At 40.9% G+C, this 18,697-nt stretch overlaps 1 protein-coding gene across 4 annotated transcripts; it reads left to right on the forward strand.

The window, feature by feature from the left end:
* On the forward strand, positions 211 to 18,395 carry GAS2L3 (growth arrest specific 2 like 3). Of its 4 annotated transcripts, XR_002443092.1 has the most exons (11): positions 211 to 546; positions 3,408 to 3,542; positions 4,645 to 4,692; positions 5,691 to 5,859; positions 6,513 to 6,631; positions 7,258 to 7,399; positions 11,142 to 11,205; positions 11,898 to 12,036; positions 13,234 to 13,341; positions 14,058 to 16,450; positions 17,803 to 18,395. XR_002443092.1 is itself a non-coding variant. In XM_021411183.1 (10 exons), the coding sequence occupies exons 3-10, from the start codon at positions 4,675 to 4,677 to the stop codon at positions 15,462 to 15,464; spliced, it is 2,166 nt and encodes a 721-aa protein (XP_021266858.1). In that variant the 5' UTR covers positions 211 to 546; positions 3,408 to 3,542; positions 4,561 to 4,674; the 3' UTR covers positions 15,465 to 18,395. The 4 variants fall into 4 exon arrangements, 3 of the variants coding, with proteins under 3 accessions (XP_021266858.1, XP_021266773.1, XP_021266928.1); XM_021411183.1 differs by having other exon boundaries at positions 4,561 to 4,692; positions 14,058 to 18,395; XM_021411098.1 differs by having other exon boundaries at positions 14,058 to 18,395.

Below are 18,697 nucleotides of genomic sequence, written 5' to 3' on the forward strand. Positions count from 1 at the left end.
TCTAGAGCGGTACCATCCAAGAGCGTAGCGCACGGTGGCGGCTGCACCCAGGCGGCCGAACCCCGCGCAGCGCGCTCCCACCGCGGGGCTGTGGGCGGGCGCTTCCCCTGCGGGGCGCGGCTGCCGGTGGCGCGGAGCCAGGTGCGGCCCCGCCCCGCGGGCGCTGATTGGTTCTTTCGAACGGAGCGGCCGGCGCGGGGCGGGGGGGGTGTCTTGCTGTGTGGCGGCGGCGCGGGGCGGCGGGTGCCGGGGTGCAGGTGAGTAATGCGGGTGGACACCGGGAGCGGGACGGTGGTTCGGGACATGGTAACTCGCGTATAAGGGAAGTGCCGCCGAACCGAGCCTGGGAAGGGAGGGGGGAAGCATTCGCGCGGAACTTTGAGAATCAACTCTTGCGTTTGGGGGTGCGGCACTGGTGTTTTAGGAAGCGCGCCCCGTGCTCTCGGCTACAGTGCCCATCGGTGTCGCTCAGCGAGCTGGGAAACGTGGGTTCCTCTCTGCCGAAAGACTGGCAGCGCTCCAGGGATGCTGTGTGCCGTCTTTGGCGTAAGTATCAGATAGGGACACGGGGAAAAGTGTGTGTATGCCCTCAGGACTCAGGGTGTAGCTAGTTTATCAGGGTAATGATAAATGCAGCAGGTGGGTCTTCCAAAATAAGGTGGGATTTTATATTAAGTCCCAAAACATTCCTCCTGCTGGCCAGAGGGCGTTGTACAGCACTCCCCTCTGTGTTACTTCACTGGTAGAAAACTGAAGTGGGAAATTAGGGCTGGTTCTCATGATCCAGAATGGCTCAGTGCAAGAGGTGGCATGGTAGAACCGGAGGCTCCCAAACTGGATGCTCCTATGGGGAAGGAGCTGTGGCAGCCACCGAGACGAAGCGCTTGCCCTGAAGTTCAGGTGGGCTTCGGCCCTGCCTGGTGCCCCCGGGATGGTGCCTGCCCTCGCTGGAGGGTGCGGGAAGGCGGCCCTGAGGAGAGCTGCCAGCACGCCGTGATGCCACACCACAGCCCTTCTGCGCCTCGGACCGACTTGTCTGGTTCCTTCCCTTTCATGCCTCTGAGGCCTCCCTAGGGAAGCAGAGCTCCTGCTGACTCAGCTGTGAGCGAAAGGGCTCTGTGATCGCCGTAGTGACGGAGCAGCGCTCTGCGGATGTGTCATGTTGTGCTAACCTCTCTTCTGCATGTTAGGGTATACGCGCGAAAAAATCTTGGATGTCTTCTAGTAGGTTTCAGCAGATCCTGATCTGACAGCTTCTTTCATTTGACAGTGTTTAAAAAACGTGGGTTTCAGTAGGTGCTGTCAGACTCACCTGCAGATTCCAGCTGTGCTGGGTTAATCTGCTGTAGTGGCCTTTGGGTGTTGATGGAACTGAAGATGAAGTGCAATATTTCTAAAGCAAAGGGTGAGGATGTGAAAGTGTTCCTTCCCAAGGGTTTTTAATGAGCCTGTGAATCCCTTTAAGTTCCATATAGTAGACGAACGGCTGCTTCATCTGTGAATTAAATAGCTGCAGAGCTGTGGACTTTTGTGTTTCCTTGTAAACAGAGCCATCTAATGAAATGAGATTTGGATGTGGTTCATCTTGCGCTACAGAATGGCTTGTAATTAGTGTAGCATGTCTTGCTGGTTGGTGTCCATGTGTACAACCTGATACAACTGATATTGAGCAGGCTATTTTGGGCAGCATCTACGAGCATGTGCTTAGCACCCTGGAGTACTGGCATTGAAGGGCTTTGGTGCTTCCTCAGATTGCCTGGGGGCAAAGCGGTGGACAGTGCACCGGGGAGCAAAGCTGTCAGAATAGTCTTGTGTGGCTGTCAGAGTGTGTCTGCACCCACCTTCCTGAGAAATGCATGTCCCTGTGCTGTGTTAGGTACCTTGTTTTCCACCTCTCTTTGTTAAAGTTAATCCACAGCTCCAGTTTTTTGCTGGAGGCTCAGCAGTCAGCCAGCTGAAGGCAGCTGTTGCCTTCCCCAGTCTATTATTTGGGGCTGCCCACCTGTCTTACTGCAAATCAGCGTTGCTCTATCCATCTTGCCATCAGGCACTGTTAAGCAGTGTTGCTCCTCTCCGCCCATCCCATGGAGCTTGTGGGTAGCAGAAGGGCCAGAAGAGATGGGATGGGACATGTTTCCTGGGAGTGGTGTTAGTGGTCAGGAATCTCTACATCTTGCTTCCATTGGGCTTTGTCCCCTGGTTAGGAAGCACTTCCCAGTTTCTTTTGCTTCTGCTTCCCCTGTTTAAAGGAGTGAAGCAAGTAGACAGCCCTCTTCAGCACCTTTAGAATACCTGCTGGCCTGGAAATGGGAAAGGCATGGCCAGATGTGGCCAAATGACATATTACATATTCATTCTGGGGCCTTTTCTTTCACACCTGTGAGCCGTGAGCACTAATTGCTTGTTGAACGAAGACAAATTGAAGAAACTGATATGGTTCTAGCTGGAGCTGCCTGAATTCGATGTCAAGTACTTGTTTCATTCATTACATACAACTTCTTGATGCAGGAAGCTCCGCTTGTTTTAGGAGAAATATGATTTGGTTGCAACCACCTGCTCCTGTGGTGTTTTCCTCACCACAGCACCTTGTGCACCTCTGCACATTGATCACTTGAAAGCAGGAAGTTTCTGTCTCTTCTCATCCCATCCATCTCTTTGCCAGCAATGAGGCTCTGTTGATCTGCGCTCCTTGCAGTCTGAGAACAGATGGTGTGGGATCTGAGAATGAAGAACTCTTAAGCTAACTTTAAGTGTCAGCTCAAAATCCACTCGGGATAGTCTGTTCCACCAAAGTTTTTTTTGTTAGATGCCATTCAGGTACTCCAATGCTAAGTGAACCCATTTCTCTTTTTAGAGAGCCCTGATACAGACAGACTTAAGAAATAACTTGTTTTAGAACAGCAGGCCCTTGAAGTTCGAGTGCCACGACTCTCGTCCTCAATCTCCTTATTTAAGACCAGATTTTGTTGGGCATTTCTACAAAACTGCAGATGCTGAACATTTTTGTGATATCTGTCGTGTGAATATTTTGCTTTGTTTGTGCTTTGAGCGCTCCCTGTGAATTAGGCTGCCTTTTGTTCTTCCCTTGGCAGTTAGCATGCCAGCTTGTTGGCCAGCGTGGAGCTCCTTGTTTTAATGAGACCAGCTTCTCTGCTGGCTGTTCTGCTGTTGTTTAATTTATTTATTTATTTTTTGATCAATGAAGCCTCTTACTGCGACTCTCTTGGGACAATAGCTTCCTTATGCTAAAGGAAAATGTATTCCCCTGGACAGAGCTGTGGGAAGCATAACATGCTCATTAGCAATGCTTGATATGTACTCTGCCCTTCCCTTGTTCATTCATCGAAGGAAAAATGGCATTAAGGCGTGGATGGCTCTTTTTTTTTTTTTTTTTTTCCCCCCCTTAGGAAATAAAAGTGAGGGAGGGGAAAAGATACCTCTTAAAGCATCTTTGATAAAGTTGGAGTAGTGCTGGCAGTCCTGACAGAAGGAAGCGTCTTCAATCTGGAAACAAAGTGCTTGCTCCGTTGCCTGTGGTAGAGGTAAGTTGTCTGAAATTTCTGACATGTGTGGTCCTACGTAATGCATGAGGCTCAAGTAAGTGGAACTATTAGGTTCTCTGAGATGGGCCTTTCATCTTAGGAAGGCTAGACTGCATCTGGAGCAGGAGTGGGAGTTATTAATTTTCAAAGGAAAATGTACATTTCAACTATTGATGTCGTCTGTCTGCAGTCTGATTAGTAAGGTGATCTTAGCTAATTAACCAAGAAAATTGTTTTTAACTGGCTCCAGGACATGCACAGGTATGTTTGTAGGCAGTAATGCACTCCACTACTGCTGTAGAGAATTATACTGAGGAAATTCCTTCCGTTAAGTGCCCACATAGCCAATGCTGCACATCTCTAAACCTTGAGCCTATAAGGAGAGACTTCATGATCCCCAGCTCAGCGCAGAGTTTGTGATGGTTTTTCCTATTATTGAAAGCACTGCTGGAAAAGGAACGAGGAAGCATTGACCTGATTGCTTCTAAACCTTTCCATAAGGATTGTTTTGCAAAGGCATTGTCCTCATAGCTTGCAACATTCCACTGAAAACTTAGGTTTATGGTAGCTGCCTGGAAATCCATGTCAAAATCCATATAGAAATTAATAAAACCATTGATTTCTCTTGTGTATCTATGCAAGAATACATCTCATTCTTTGAAATGATTTCTTTAAGATTGTTCATAGTCTTTGAAGTATTTTAAGTAAACTCAGGATGTCTGTGTGCATGTACAAGACATGCTTGTGATAGGTTGGAAGGGAAGAGTAAGTGCCAGCCATGTTAAGTCTAGGAACTGTTTGAGTATTAATATTTCACTTTGGAAAGGCAAATGCCTTGCAGCTCCTTAAACCAATGCAACCCTTTGAGCATTATTTATGCACTTGAAGTTAGTTGCTACTTTTAAGCTGTAATAACTGCTACTTTATTTAAGTACAGAGTGCTGAAGGAGCCTGAATACTGAATTAATGCCTAAAATGCTAAAATAATTATTCCTTTCTTGCATCTGTGTCTTTTTAGACTTGCTCGTATTTTGCCTGGTGAGTTTTTCTTGGGATCTTTCAGAAAGCAGGATTGACTGTATTAAAACTTCTCTTTCCCCAGAGGGAGAAACTAATGTAAATTCAGGTGACCATGCAGAATGCAGTTCAGGTAAATGCCTTTTGTAATGTTTGAATTCTATATAATATGTTTTTATGCAAACATCTACCCTGAAGCAGATGAAATGACAAAATCCTCAGAATAATCTCTAGCCTTTTAAATAAATAAATAAGAGTTTTCCCTTTCCACAAGTGGAGCACTGTGGTGAGATGGATAACCCAGTACTGTAATCAGATAGGCAATGCTTTCGCTTTCTAAGCACAATTTCCTGAGAAGTTTTCTAAGGCAAAGGATGAGATTATTTAAAACTTTATTGATAATAAAGAAGTGTTTCTAAAAACCTTCGTATTAGTAAATTGCTTCAAAAATAAAAGTGTGTATTTTTGACACACATCCTTCCTGAGCTGAAGAAAGTAGCTAAGAATATTGGGAGGACTTTTTCTTTTTGGGAATTCTGGCCATGCCATTTCTGCATGATCCTTCTCTTCAAGTGTGAAGGTAACTATCAGTCTGAAAACATGGCACCCTTAAGAGAGTGCTAAGGATTCATGTTCAAGAGCTGTGTGTGCTCTCGTGTAGGAACACATTGCCTCTTTTAATATCATCACTTTAATGATTTAAACTCAAAATGCATCTGAAATGATTGATCAGAGAAGTCAATAGACTGTACTAAATTATATGATTAACTACGGGTTATATTAATGTGTGCTGAGGAAGAAGAAGACAGCATAAATGTAATGTGTGTTTTCTTTACTCACTATTTGGTAAAATATATCATTGTAAAGCCAAAGAAGATCTGCTTGTAGCTACAGTAGGGTAGCTGTGAAGACAAGAGAATGAACACAGTAGTGCTTTTGATGCAGGAGTTACTGAGGAGAACTGCACCATTCTTGAATACTGCTGTGTTGGTTTGCTGTGTCTGTCTGAAGGGAAATTAAAACTTACTCTTTGAATTATGCTAAAGATCTAATATTCAGAACCATGAGATTCTGTCCTCTGTCTGCAAATATTAAAGCTCACTGTCTTGAGCATACTGAAATGTCCTGCAGGTGTGGTTTGGAGATGACCTTCCCTTAAGTCCTCGAAGTCCTCTGACTCCCAGACACGGCCCGGGTCTGGCAGATGTGTGCCTGTATGACCAGTGGATATCTGTGCGGCATGAAGCAACTTTGGTGCCTATGCAAGAAGACCTGTCAATCTGGCTGTCTGGCTTGCTAGGTGAGGTTAAAAATAAATCATCGTCTAATAAATTTCAAAGCATATTCAAATATCCAGCTCAACACTGAACTTAATATCCATAATTCTATTAAGACTTGGTGTATTTGGGACTGAGTGGTTAAGAGAATTGCATTAAAATGCACATTCTGGTTTCAGGTCTTATTAGCTTCCAGCTGTTAGAGGTAAAGTGATTAATCCTTCTAATTTATAGCTCTGAATCTTGTTTGTTAATTAAGTGAATATTTGATTTTCCTTTATTTGTATTTCTGCTAATTTTTAGTCTGTTAAATCCCTTTTTCTTTTATTATGTGGAGATACCTGTGACGTATAGTTGTGCTGGATAATCAAGTATTTATTTAGAATGAATGTTTTGGAAATTTCTTTCTAAATCTTTCATTATTTTATTATTTCAGCAGCAACTTCTTTTTTTCGTCTAGCCCATAGATGGGAAGAACTATTCTAGTTAGTCAGCCTACGTTAGATGAGCCTAAGCAATAACAGTGCCGAGTGTTTGTCGCCAGACTTCACTTCCTTTGTGGACTCTAGTTTAACTGAAGTCTTTAGCACTGGAACACTCTTGGAGCTGCCTGTAAGTTCATATGAAACTTTTTGTCTTCTATGGTGTAACTCCAGTGTTGGCCTTCCTTTTTTAGGAATAGAAGTCACAGCAGAGCAACTCCTGGAAGAACTTGATAATGGAGTACTACTCTGCCAATTGATTGGTGTTCTTCAAAACACAATTAAAAAATCATGTAGCTCAAATAATTTAAGGGTGAGTTATATTTAATTTTTTAATACATAGATAAACACTTTAAGTAGTAAGGAAGGCAAGATGCCTGATTTCTGTACCCTTGTCCAAACTTTTTTGTACAACTTTAAAGCAAATTGGTATTTGTTTGTTTTAAGACTACTGTCTTGAAAGTGTATTGTCCCTTGTTCCCGTATGATTTCCTCTGCTTTCTAAACTGAGCTCTAAAATGTTGCAATGAGGCAGCCACATACAGTTTAATTGATCTGGGGTTCTCTATCCGTGCTCACTCTATGGCTACGAACAGACGTTGGGAGGAAGGAGTCATTATCTAGACATGTGAAGTCAACAGTAAGACTTATAACCCACCATAAGGGGATATGGAGAATTAGCTGTATGGACAACTTTGGGAGAGGTTACAGTTAAGTGTTTGTTCATTCAGTGACTATTAACACAGATAAGACTGAATGCCATCTACATCAGAGTAGCTTTTTTTTATGGAATACGTGGTGTTTTTCTTGAACCAATAATAGCTACCAGCCACTGCTTCTGTACTCTGAATTTAAGATTTATTTTCCTTTGAAAATATGCTTTGAAATCCGTAGGCAATGTTGATGTGCACAATGTACTTTGTTTTCTTCTCTTGCCAGAATTTTCCAATGAGAAAAGTTCCATGTAAGAAGGATGCTCCATCAGGATCTTTTTTTGCCAGAGATAACACCGCCAACTTTCTTAACTGGTGTAGGGCCATTGGAGTTGATGAGACTTACCTCTTTGAATCTGAAGGTTTAGGTAAATCTACCTTTTTGTAAGACTTGCTTTGCTCTGCATGTGGATAACTACCTGGTCAGGTAGAGCTGTTGCGTGTAGTCTTGCAAAGCTTTTGTCATGACTGTGTCTGTCTTGTGCAAACTACTAATTATTTTATTTATTTTAAGGCAGTGTTTTGTGTAAAAGCATTGAAAGATCAGTTCAGTAAATTCTCTAAAGGGAAGCATGCTTTTCCAGCCTTCTAAAAGTTGCTATGTGGGAAGAAGAGGGGTAGTGAGAGCTGTGTGGTGAACTCATGTGTTTTCCTTCTGTAAAAAGCCCCACCAAGAAACGGAGAAGTTGTTCTGCTCCTCCCCTTCTCCACTCCTTATGCTTTCCCTATACTGGAAGACCACAGGGCCATGGAGTCAACTCACAATAAGATCCTTTATTTGGTATTAGAGATCATTCTTATTGGAGAAAGCATTCAGAATAATGTATTTATGACTACTAAGTTTGGTAACTACATCAGAGCATTGGGCCTGAAATGACAACAGTCTGTTGGTAATTAACATTTAGTTCAAGACTTACTGGGCATAATTATAAACCATTTGTATTCTCCTGTCTAACAAGATAGTTATAAAAATAAATATTGCCAACTGTGTGTGTGCCTGGCTCAGTGCACAGCCCATCCCTTGTAACAAACAGCTACTAGACAGATAATTCCAGATGGAATACATTTTTTTTGACTGCTAATTAGGAGAAACTTCTTCCATTGTATGGAAATCATGGAACGCTCTTCTACCAGTTATTATGTCAATAGAAACTAATTAATAGAAACTTTTCTTTGGCAAAACAAATACTTTTAAAAAAAGAAAGGAAGAAAAAAAAATCTTCCTCTCAAGCAAAACAGCAAAAAAATTGCAAAGATCCTTTGTTTTCAGTAATCATATGAATGTGTCACAAAACTTCCTAGAGTTTCTTGAAGTCTTTGTGCCTTTTAATGCTATTTAAATGGGAGGTGCTGGTTTGACGAGCTGCTTTTCTTTTAAACTTTTCTTGCTAGTAGGACTGCTTATGCCTTCCCTACTGCACCACTCATCTTTTAAAGCAGTTGAGAAAACATCCTTATTTGCATTTGTCTCATTCTGATTTAACTAGGGACCGTATCTTTTTTTCAGAGCCATGAAATACAGATGAGTGGGAGAACTGAGATGTAAGAAAATTAGTTCTAGTATTTTTTAATTTTGACTTGTTTAAGCAGCGTAATTCATACATCTTAGTTCCTTTAACTGGCTGGGTAACTAAAACCAGTTTAGCCTCCCTGAGATAAGTAGACAGGATTTCATAATGCTGTGGCTTTTGCTCATCGTCAAGAAGTGTTTTGAAGTCTGATTGTAACTCATGACACAAGCTTGCTGTGTGGCATAAATATCATCTGTAAGTCTATTTGGCAGCTGAAACGAGCCGACTTGAAGTCTCCTTGATGACACATTCTTTCCACTGATGTTCTCCATCGAACTTTTAAGCTGTTCTTTATGAATGAAATAGGGGAAAGACAAGCTGGCAATTGTCTTTTTCATGTCAAACATGTGTAGCAACACCTCTTGATAAGTGTGGGTGGCCATGGAGAAAATTAATTTAATTTAATTGTTCCTGAGATATCCAGGTGAGTAGCCATTATGAGATGCCCTTTAACATCAAGTCTTGGTTTCTGCTAGTGGCATATTTAAACTTTTCTCTTCTGGATCCAGGCAAATTATGCCTTTTCTCTTAGAGCTGACAAAATCACTTATGAAAAAAAGATGAAATGATCTCTAGTATCCTTTGGATTACGGCTGGGTCAACTTTCTTTTCTAGAATTGCCCATCATAATCAAATCTTTTAATAAGTAGAATTACAAATTGGAGTAGATGATATACATTCTTAAAACTAGATGATCTTTCCAACACAAGCCATTCTATGTAAGCAAGAGCATCTGACTTCATGCTCAGCTTATGCTGTAGTAAGTGTTTCAGTCTTATGTAAAGCAAAGTCATTTTACTTACCAAGTTGAACATCAGAAAGATATTAGGTTTAATCTGTAATTATGGAGCTGGCTCATTAAGTTTCTCTTCAGAGTGAATTTTCATGTTCTGCTTACTATTGTTACTGCACAGCATGAAGGAAGTTTATATAAATGGTACACCATATTCTATGGTACACAAAATTCTATCTACAGTTTTTCCCATTTCTTATACTTAATGGTGGGTGAAGAACAATGGCATGTGTGTAGAGTGAAGCAAGCGGAATGACGTTTTTTCCAGCCTTTGGTTTCTGAGTTATTAGGCAGCATTCCTCAACGTCTAACAAAGAACGAGGCTCGTTTGTTTTCTACAACATTCATACAACTGTTTGTAGACTTCTTAGAAGCTGTTGACAGAGTCTCAATTTTGAGGCTTAAATGGGGGCTGAAGAGGAAGGAATTACTTGTGTGATGTTTTAAACTATTCTCTGTTCCCTTTTTTTTTCCCTTTCCTGTTTGCATACGTAAAGATAGAAGTTGCAAGAAAGCAAAATCAAAATAGACCTTAGCTTTCTTCTGCCTTTTCCATTCCATTAGAGTGGCAGTTAGAATAATTGAATGCTCGGATTTCGAAGTTGTCAAGAAAACCCAGGGCAGCTGCCAGAATCATGTACATACAATTTGGCTATCGCTCTATCCTTTCTTCTCATTCTTCAGCTTCAGAATTCATCTGTATTCATGATTCAAGATTCAGGAGCTTATGATTTTGTGTGCCTATGTGATCAAGTGCATACAACTGTTAGAGCTGTTCTGAAATGAGGGGTGTGCAGACCAATGAATGTAGGCATGGTTGTGGAGAAGCAAAGCCTAGCACAAAAGTGCTAATGATATATCTGAGCTAATGTTTCTGCTTCACTGTGATCACTACCAATACCTGATATTCAAGGTTGAGTGTTTGACCAATGTCATCCTCTCCCGCTTCTTACAGTCAGAGGGTTCCACCCTCTTTATCAGAGCACAGCCTCACCAGGATATATGGTACTGTAAGAAAATGTTTGGGTGGATAGTGTGGTGGCTAATAAGCAGGGAGTGAAGGGACCATGCTGCATGGGGTAGGGCTCCACAGGGCACCTGCCACTGGCAAAGTGATGTCTTCTAGTACAACTGTGTAAATCTGCTATGAGGTGGACACTGAATTTTTAAGGAGATGGAAAAAAAAAGACATTCCTGAAATGATTACAATTGCCTGGATTACTCTTTCACAGCCAATGATTTAAACCATTCAAGCTGACGGGCTGCACATAAGCATCCACTTGTCAGCTGGATCCCTTGCAGCTAGTTCTGCAGTTCTTCATCTATTGAAAGAATGTGTGTATCTGTGCGCATAAGCTAACAGACCATATATTTTCCTATTTTCCATTGTTGAACACTCTTTATCTGCAAGACTGCTATAACATATATGGGGAAAGAGAAGGAAAAGCTCTTCAGCTCTCTTGCTTTCCAGTTCATATTTAGGAGGAACAGCATAAAAGCAACTACAGCTGTGTTAGAATTGATTTAGACACTTTGGGCAAGATAATTAGAGTTGGAAAGCATCTAGTGCTTTATCCACAATACAGTATGCCTCAGATTGGCTCACTGGACTAATGTCACTTGCCTCTGAGCAGAATGATGGTTGAACTGCAATCACCTACACCTTAATTCTCTTTATCCAATTGCAGAGGCATTCCCACAATAAATATGGGTTATAACTCCCTTTTATTATTGATTCCTTTTTAGTTTTGCACAAGGATCCAAGACAAGTGTATCTTTGTTTGTTGGAAATTGGACGCATAGTATCCAGGTATTTGATCCATTTGTGACTTTAAATAGAAACTATTCTATTAATCAAAAGCTAAGACAGTCTGTGGTCATTAAGTGCAAAGCAGTAGATGTTAATTATGTGCACAAAGTAATGAGTAGCACTTCTAGGACCACTGTATGAGTATTTCTTCCAAATATTTATCACTTTCTTTTCATGGGGAGGTGCTGATCCACACTTCTTTTTATGGCCATATGTTTAAATGTTACCTTCGACTTATTCACATGTGGACATCTTGGAAGAATTCAGTGAACTGTAAATATCATCTTAAGGACTTTAATTTTTTAAGCTTTTTGGCAGTTTTATGAAAGCTTTAAATCGGAATCAACTCTGTATTGTTCTCTAAATTTAGACTTCTAGTTTGTTTCCAACAGGAAAAGAGCAGGAAGCTTTAAGATAATTTATCTAAATTGGTCATGAACTAAGTTTTGCAGGTTTAGCAGTGTTGTTGCTGCCTTCCTTGGTAGCTCAAGGACTGCCTTTGATAGGACTACTTCTGGAAACTTGGAGCTGCTCCATCTCTTTGGATAATAAAGATAGTTATTCCTATGACTGCTGTAGTGCTGTTCACACTTAGTCTAGCTGCTCAGAATTTTGCTTGCTTGTTATCATCACTTCTTTGTTTTCTTTATCAAATTGTTAATTAAAATTTCTACTTATGTAATTGTGTTGAGATATGGAGTTGAACCTCCTGTACTAGTAAAACTGGAGAAGGAAATTGAGCTAGAAGAAACACTGCTACAGACCTCTGGACCAGCATCACCTGTTAGCACAGCAAAGTCATGTTGTCACCATGGGGAGCTACACGAGGCAGTAAGTACTTATTTATCGTGAAGTGGTCTTCAAGTTAAACTCTTAGCTTAGTACTTGTGTGATATGACAGAGGCTGATTTTCATCTAATGTCCGTGAGTTGTCTTAAAAAGAAAACAGAAGTGCACGCACCTCTTTTGAACAATAAATTTTGTTTTAATGTTATAAAAATACTGTCATATATATTTTGAAGTTAATGCTTCAATGTATGTAACTTACCTGGATTTGTCCTTTCTTTCATTGCTGCTTTGAGCAGCCTCCCATTAAAGCGTCGTGCATCAATATGCTGTGACTAATGTGAACTTCACAAAATGTTGAAGTAAGTTTTAATGAAATGCTTTGAAAAAGACTTGGGAAAAAAAAAACTGTATAGCTGTACCAATTGGAAATTAATATGTGTGCAGGAAACGAAATGATTTGTACAACTTGTGAATTGGTCTGAAAGAAGTGATGAACAACAATAAATGCACAATGAGACTTGAAATTTAATTTATTTAAACAGTTCTTTGTGTTTAAATGTAAAGCTTTTGCTTCTTGGGAATGCCAGTTGCCAGGTCTTCATGCTCTCTGGTAACTCACTAGTTTTGCTGCTTACTAATAGTTTTGACCTAATTTTTTTGAAGCTTCTAAGTGGCTTTAACAGACACATCCTCTCTAACTCTAGACTTATTTGGGGGATATCTTTCTCTTTTTTTCATTTTTTTCCTTCTTGGGTGTCACACAGAAGGCTTTTATAAGTTAACCTTCTAAAAAGTGAGGGACAATGCTGAAGTGCCCCTGGGTAAAGTGTAGCAATGAAACTGGTTCTATTGAGTACTGATTTAGTCACGAGAGATCCAGGTATTTGTGTTTTAATTTCTTGAAGAGGTTCTGGCTGGAATTTGATACTCCTATGCATAATATTATGGACAAATCTTTAAAAAGAAAATAGAAATATGTTAAAATTGCAGGAATGATGAAAATTGGATTTAGACAACTCCAAAATATTTGACTGCATGTACAGTTTTGTTCCTCCTTTTGTTCTCCGTTTTGAAGCTTTATGTAGCTAGTATTTTCTTGTGAGGGAATAAAATTCTAGTGTTTTCTTAAATTATGGGAAGAAAATATTAAATATGACAAGATATAATGATATCTCAGTAAACTTTTAAACACGTGCTTCTGTCAAAATACTAACAGATGCTTTCAATTTTAACAATTAGGTTAAACACATAGCAGAAGATCCACCCTGCAGCTGCTCCCACCGATTTTCAATTGAATACTTATCTGAGGGACGTTACAGACTGGGAGATAAAATACTATTCATACGAGTAAGTAGTTTCTCAATATTCCAGTTCGTATTCAAAATGGAAGATAAGTACTCTTAAATGAAATACCTAAATTTTGTGGTGTTATTTTAGAATTACAGAATGATTTAGGTTGGAATGCTACATGATCCAATCCTATTCAAAGCAGGTCTGGCCAACTAGATCTTACAACTACTAATTTTACAGTTAGAACCACACTAGGCTGAGGAAATTAATGCTTTTCTGTGTTTGTAAAATTTCAGTAGTGATTTGTAGTATAAATAAGGATAATACAATACAATACCCTGAAAACACTGCTTGTTCAAAATCCATACACATTAATTTATATGTAATTTGCAGCTAGCTGAGTTAGTTCAGCAGGGATAAGAATTTGTGGGATTAAAAAAATGAGGGCATTCATAAATTGAACAAAACTGGTACCCAAAACTCTGTATACTAAAATAAGGATGCTGACAGAATGGTTAATGTATTTTCTACATATACGCTTGCATTATTTCCTGACGCATAATGACTCTTTCTGAAGGAAAAACTAATAAAAGAATTGGGAAGCATAAACCTTTTAGTTATCACACAAATTATTTCTTAAAATGATTCACCATAAGAAAGGTGGTCCTATATCAATTTCAATATTTTATAATGTGAGATGAAGACTTAGTGCTGCATAAAACAAGGTTTCTAATATTCTTCTCTTGTTCCCACCCCTCTTCCATCATTCTCAGATGCTACATGGCAAACACGTGATGGTACGTGTTGGTGGAGGCTGGGACACTCTTCAAGGTTTTCTGCTTAAATATGATCCCTGCCGAGTGCTTCAGTTTGCAACTCTGGAGCAAAAAATCCTGGCATTTCAGAAGGGGGTCACCAGTGACAATGTCTCCAACTCACCAGCCAGAATTCAAGAACCTCCTGTCATGAACCCAATGTCAGCAGTCAATATGTTTCAAAAGCAGCCATCAAACCCCCCTACTACTGTTCCATCCCTAAAGGCTGTCCATGGGGCCACAGCTAAGAAACCCTTATCTAAACGTCCTCAGTCCCCTGCCCTGACATCACCAAAGGTGCCAGTGCACCCGTCCTCCTCTGCCAAGTTGCTGTCAGCCAGACCCAAACTAACAGACGCTCAGACTCCTTTCAAACCATTGATGGGCACCTCTAAGAAACTGGAGTCTCCTGTGCACCACTTGCCAGCTCCTGCTCCTTCACTGCCTGCAAGCAAGAGTTCTTCACCTACAAGATCAAGAACCGCTCTTGTTCACTCTGAAACATTACGCAAACGTATTCGGTCCCCTGATGCTCCAAAGGTGAGATTTGCCCCAGCCCAAGGCTCCCCATCAACAGGGATGCATTCTGCACTCTCAGCATCTAAGAAACAGATGTCTCAATTGCCTGCAACAGCTGAAACATTGGCTTCGAAACAGAAGTGTGTCCCCTCTAAATGTAAGCCTGTATCTGTCACTAAAACCAAAGTAAATCCTGTTGCTCCGAGGCCAGTCCGGCCACCTGTTACCAATCTGCGTGCTGTTGCCAAGTTTGCACATTCTCAGCAGCTCTATGTGAAATCTCCTGAAAATACTACTCAGGCATCAGGAACTGGGTCTCAGCATCCTCGGAAAGCTCCACAAACAGCTTCTGACCTGGCAAGGAACCTGAAGACTGCTTCAGTCCTAAAACACTCAGCTTCTGTACCTTCCCTAGCAGTTAGTAAAGCACTGAAATCACCACCTGTGCTGGGATCTGCAAGCAAAAATGTAACAGCATCTGTCAATAAGACACCAACTACAGAGCATCTACATACCCAAAATATCAATAAGCCACCTGCAATTGGACCCTCCTCATCCAAACCTCCTGAACGCACTCCGCTCTCTGTTGTGAGGCTTCCTCAAACTTCAGCCAAAGTGGCAGCAACCAAAAAAACAGAGCAGTCCTCCACAAAAAGTCAGCCCTCAAACAGAGACTTGCAAGCCACTGGAAATTTGGTCCCAGCAGCCAAGAAACCTTTCTCTAAAGGAAAATCAGCAACAGCTTGTAACAAAGGAGCACCTAGTGCATCAAAAGGGCCTCTTCTGAAGAGCAAGCAAGATGATCACTATTTTGTTATGACAGGGAGCAAAAAGCCCAGAAAGTAAAATTATCTGTTGCCTTCTGTGGAAGTCCCATTACCATTCAAATATGCCTATGAAAATATCTACACTAAAGGGAAAAACAAGTTATCTAACACTACATGTGCCATGCCAAATGTTAGGCGTAATTCATTTTGCTGCTTAACTTAGAGTAATAACTGTATTTATTTTGCAGTTTTAAAACTTCTTTTTAGATATATTTAGACGTAAGCTTGCTTGCACTGTGGAATAGAGGATACCCCTGTTTGCTGCTAGCCTGACCTGCTGTGGGGAAAGGCAGGAGAGAGGAAAGGGAGCTGGGACTGCTGCTGCTGTTTGTTTTCCAGGGAGTTAAGCTGTTCAAGAAACGTTTATCCAGGGCAGAGCCTGAGCAATTCTGGTTGCTCTAGGCACATCTGCATCAAGGCCTGTGCCATGCAATAGAGCAGTGCATACGCTATAAAGTTTCTAATACCTCAAACTTCTTGTGTTTTTTTTGGTTTTGTGGGTTTTTTTAAGTTTGTTAGTGTTCTAGAACCCAAATCCAGGTCACCTGTGTGTATTAGACATGTTGGAAGACTTTTTTTTTTTTTAACTCATTGGGTGGTGAGGCACTGGTACAGGCTGCCCAGAGAGCTGTGGGTGCCCCATCCCTGGAGGTTCAAGGCTGGATTGGATGGGGCCCTCAGCAGCCTGAGCGTGTGGGGGGCAGCCCTGCCCACGGCACAGGGTGGGACTGGGTGGGCTTTATGTCCCTTCCAACCGAAGCCATTCTATGATTAGAGAGAAATCTCTAGTCTTGTTCAGTTTGACTGCTGCAGCTATCAGCATTCACTGTGCCCCTACAAGCCTTAATGGGGCTTCACCTTGCTTGGGTGTGGAGCCTCGGCTTGTGTTCAATTGTGCATGGAAAATCATGGCCTTGATCGCTCTCTTTCTTGTGCCTTAGCAATGCTACTTCTAAAGGCCTGGGGAGACAACTTTGCTTAGTATGTGTTCAGATGTGACTACAGGTAAGCCTTTTTTTTCCTAGAAAGCTCTTGCTGTGTAGGGAGAAGTACCTGAATTGCTGTGAGGGCACTTTCCTGCAGGATAGACCCTGTGGGGCTAGCACAAGGCCTGCTCAGGCAGAGCCTTGCTGCTCTGCAGGAGTGGCCTCTTTCCATAAAACTTAACTGTTAAATACTTACTGGTGCGTGAGGTTGATTTTGTGGGCAGTCTTAGTTTATGTTGGCCTTTGTTTTATTTATGGAGACCTTGCTACTGGCTTTCCTGTATTACTTTTCTGGAGGTGAGGAGTAGTTTCCCAGAGAGCTAACAAGGGCCTACCTTTCCTTAATGCATCTGAGAGTGCCACAGAGATAAATGTCATTTACTCTCAGTTCCTGGAGGCTCTTAGTGGGTCTGGGGCACTCAACAGAAACAAGATGAATAAAAACTACTGTCTCTGGAGGTAGCATTGTTTGAGATATTTTGGGTTTAATGAACAGTGAGTCCTACAAATGTCAAGGAACTCTCAGGTTCAGTGAAGAGACCCTGTTACTACTGACTTCCACAGGCTGTTGTTACTCCTGCTCTCAGGATATTTAAAACCATGACATATGGGTAGAAGAGGCACATGGAAACTGCAGCTTCTGATGCTGTATATTGAATATTTTTTTCCTGGAACTAGAATAAGCAAACACTGTAAACTAATAATGAGTTTTCATGTGCAGTGGCGACATTATCAAGCTACCTTTCTGAGCACCTTGTTAGCTTCATTTATTTATCATTCTATTTATGCATCTCTACTGTACAATTCTGTTTACAACCTGTTGGAAGTAAACAGGAAATAACAATATGCAAACTGTTGGAGGAAAACATCCATTTTAATAATGCAAGTCCCACAAACTTGTATTCAAACTTGTATGTTTGGGGAAGGCCTTATCGCTTATTTATTTTATAAATGGCCACTACTGCAAATGTTAAGAATAGTATTGATTGTAGGGGAGTTAGGTTGAAATTGACATGCTATTTCATACTCTGAAAGCATTTTGTAGTAGATGACTTGCTTTTGATTTTGAGCTCCCATATAGTGAGCTGTGATGTGATATCTCATGCAATAAATGAATTGGGGTTTCTTTCTGTACTAAGTCTGACTGGGATGGAGTTCACTTTCTGCATAGCAGCCCATATGGTGCTGTGGATTTGTAGCTGACACAGTGCTGATAGCACAGCAGGGTTTGGGAAGTTGCCAAAATCTGTTTGCCTTGCATCAGGGCTTTCTCTTTTCCCTATGCTGACCCTGACAGCAAGTGGGCTGGGAGTGGGTGCTTGGCTTCTCGCTGGGTTCAACAACCCTCAATACTTTTTGAACTGTTTACAGGTTTCATAGTACTACTTTAAACACTGAGGCTCTTGGATCCCAGCATAACGCTTATCTCAGCATCTACCTTTGAGAACAATTACTTCAGAGAAAGTGAAGTGGAGGGTTTCAACTTTGTAAGCTGTTATCTCACTTAACAGATTGAGTTTTGTGATTCAAAATGAAATGGAAGTGTGAGCTGGGACACAGGCACTGAAAAAGGAAAAAAAAAATCATTTTACTGTTGAAAACCTAAACAGTTAATCTAAAGATGGTTCATGTGATACATATGGGTTAGCTTGGTTTTTTTATTACAAAAATACTATAAGCATGATCCATCTTGTTCAAATAATTGTAATCTTCAACTTTCTATTCAGCCATATAACTAATGATGTCATGTGGCACAAGGTGAGACAATAATCGAAATGTAACGGAATACCTCCTGCTGAAAATACTCTTTTCACAATGTTTATATTGCCAAACAGCAAATCTAATCTTCAACTTGTATTACTTTTTGTGTGGGAAAGGTAACTTGGAACAGGAATCTTACTGAATTCTGTGTTTTTGATGTCTTTAAGTACTTATTCTAAATAAACGCATACTGCACCTTTTTACATGTGCACTTTTTTTTTCTATTGGCATTTTTTGTGGGGAGGGAATATGGAGTTAGCTATTTCAGAAGGCTTATGTTTTTGCTCTATCACCACTTAAATAATCATAGCTTCTGTATCAGGCTATTATAGAGACATAAATAGCTATTGTTTTGTTTGGAGTTCAAGACCTCTGAACTGTGTTTCAGTAAAACAGTATTTGAGAAGGGGCTTCTTGCTCTTTTCTACTTGGTAATGTGCCTGAGTAGTTTCATATATACCTCTGCAGTGGAACTGCCAGGTCATGGTCTGAACCATTGGTTGAG

This window comes from Numida meleagris, chromosome 1, assembly GCF_002078875.1.
Source record: "Numida meleagris isolate 19003 breed g44 Domestic line chromosome 1, NumMel1.0, whole genome shotgun sequence".
Taxonomy (NCBI): domain Eukaryota; kingdom Metazoa; phylum Chordata; class Aves; order Galliformes; family Numididae; genus Numida; species Numida meleagris.

Coding starts and splice junctions, on each gene's coding strand:
- GAS2L3 (XM_021411183.1), top strand. Junction 5,860..6,512: donor CTGGCTGTCTGGCTTGCTAG/GTGAGGTTAAAA, acceptor TTCCTTTTTTAG/GAATAGAAGTCACAGCAGAG. Junction 11,206..11,897: donor ATTGGACGCATAGTATCCAG/GTATTTGATCCA, acceptor AATTGTGTTGAG/ATATGGAGTTGAACCTCCTG.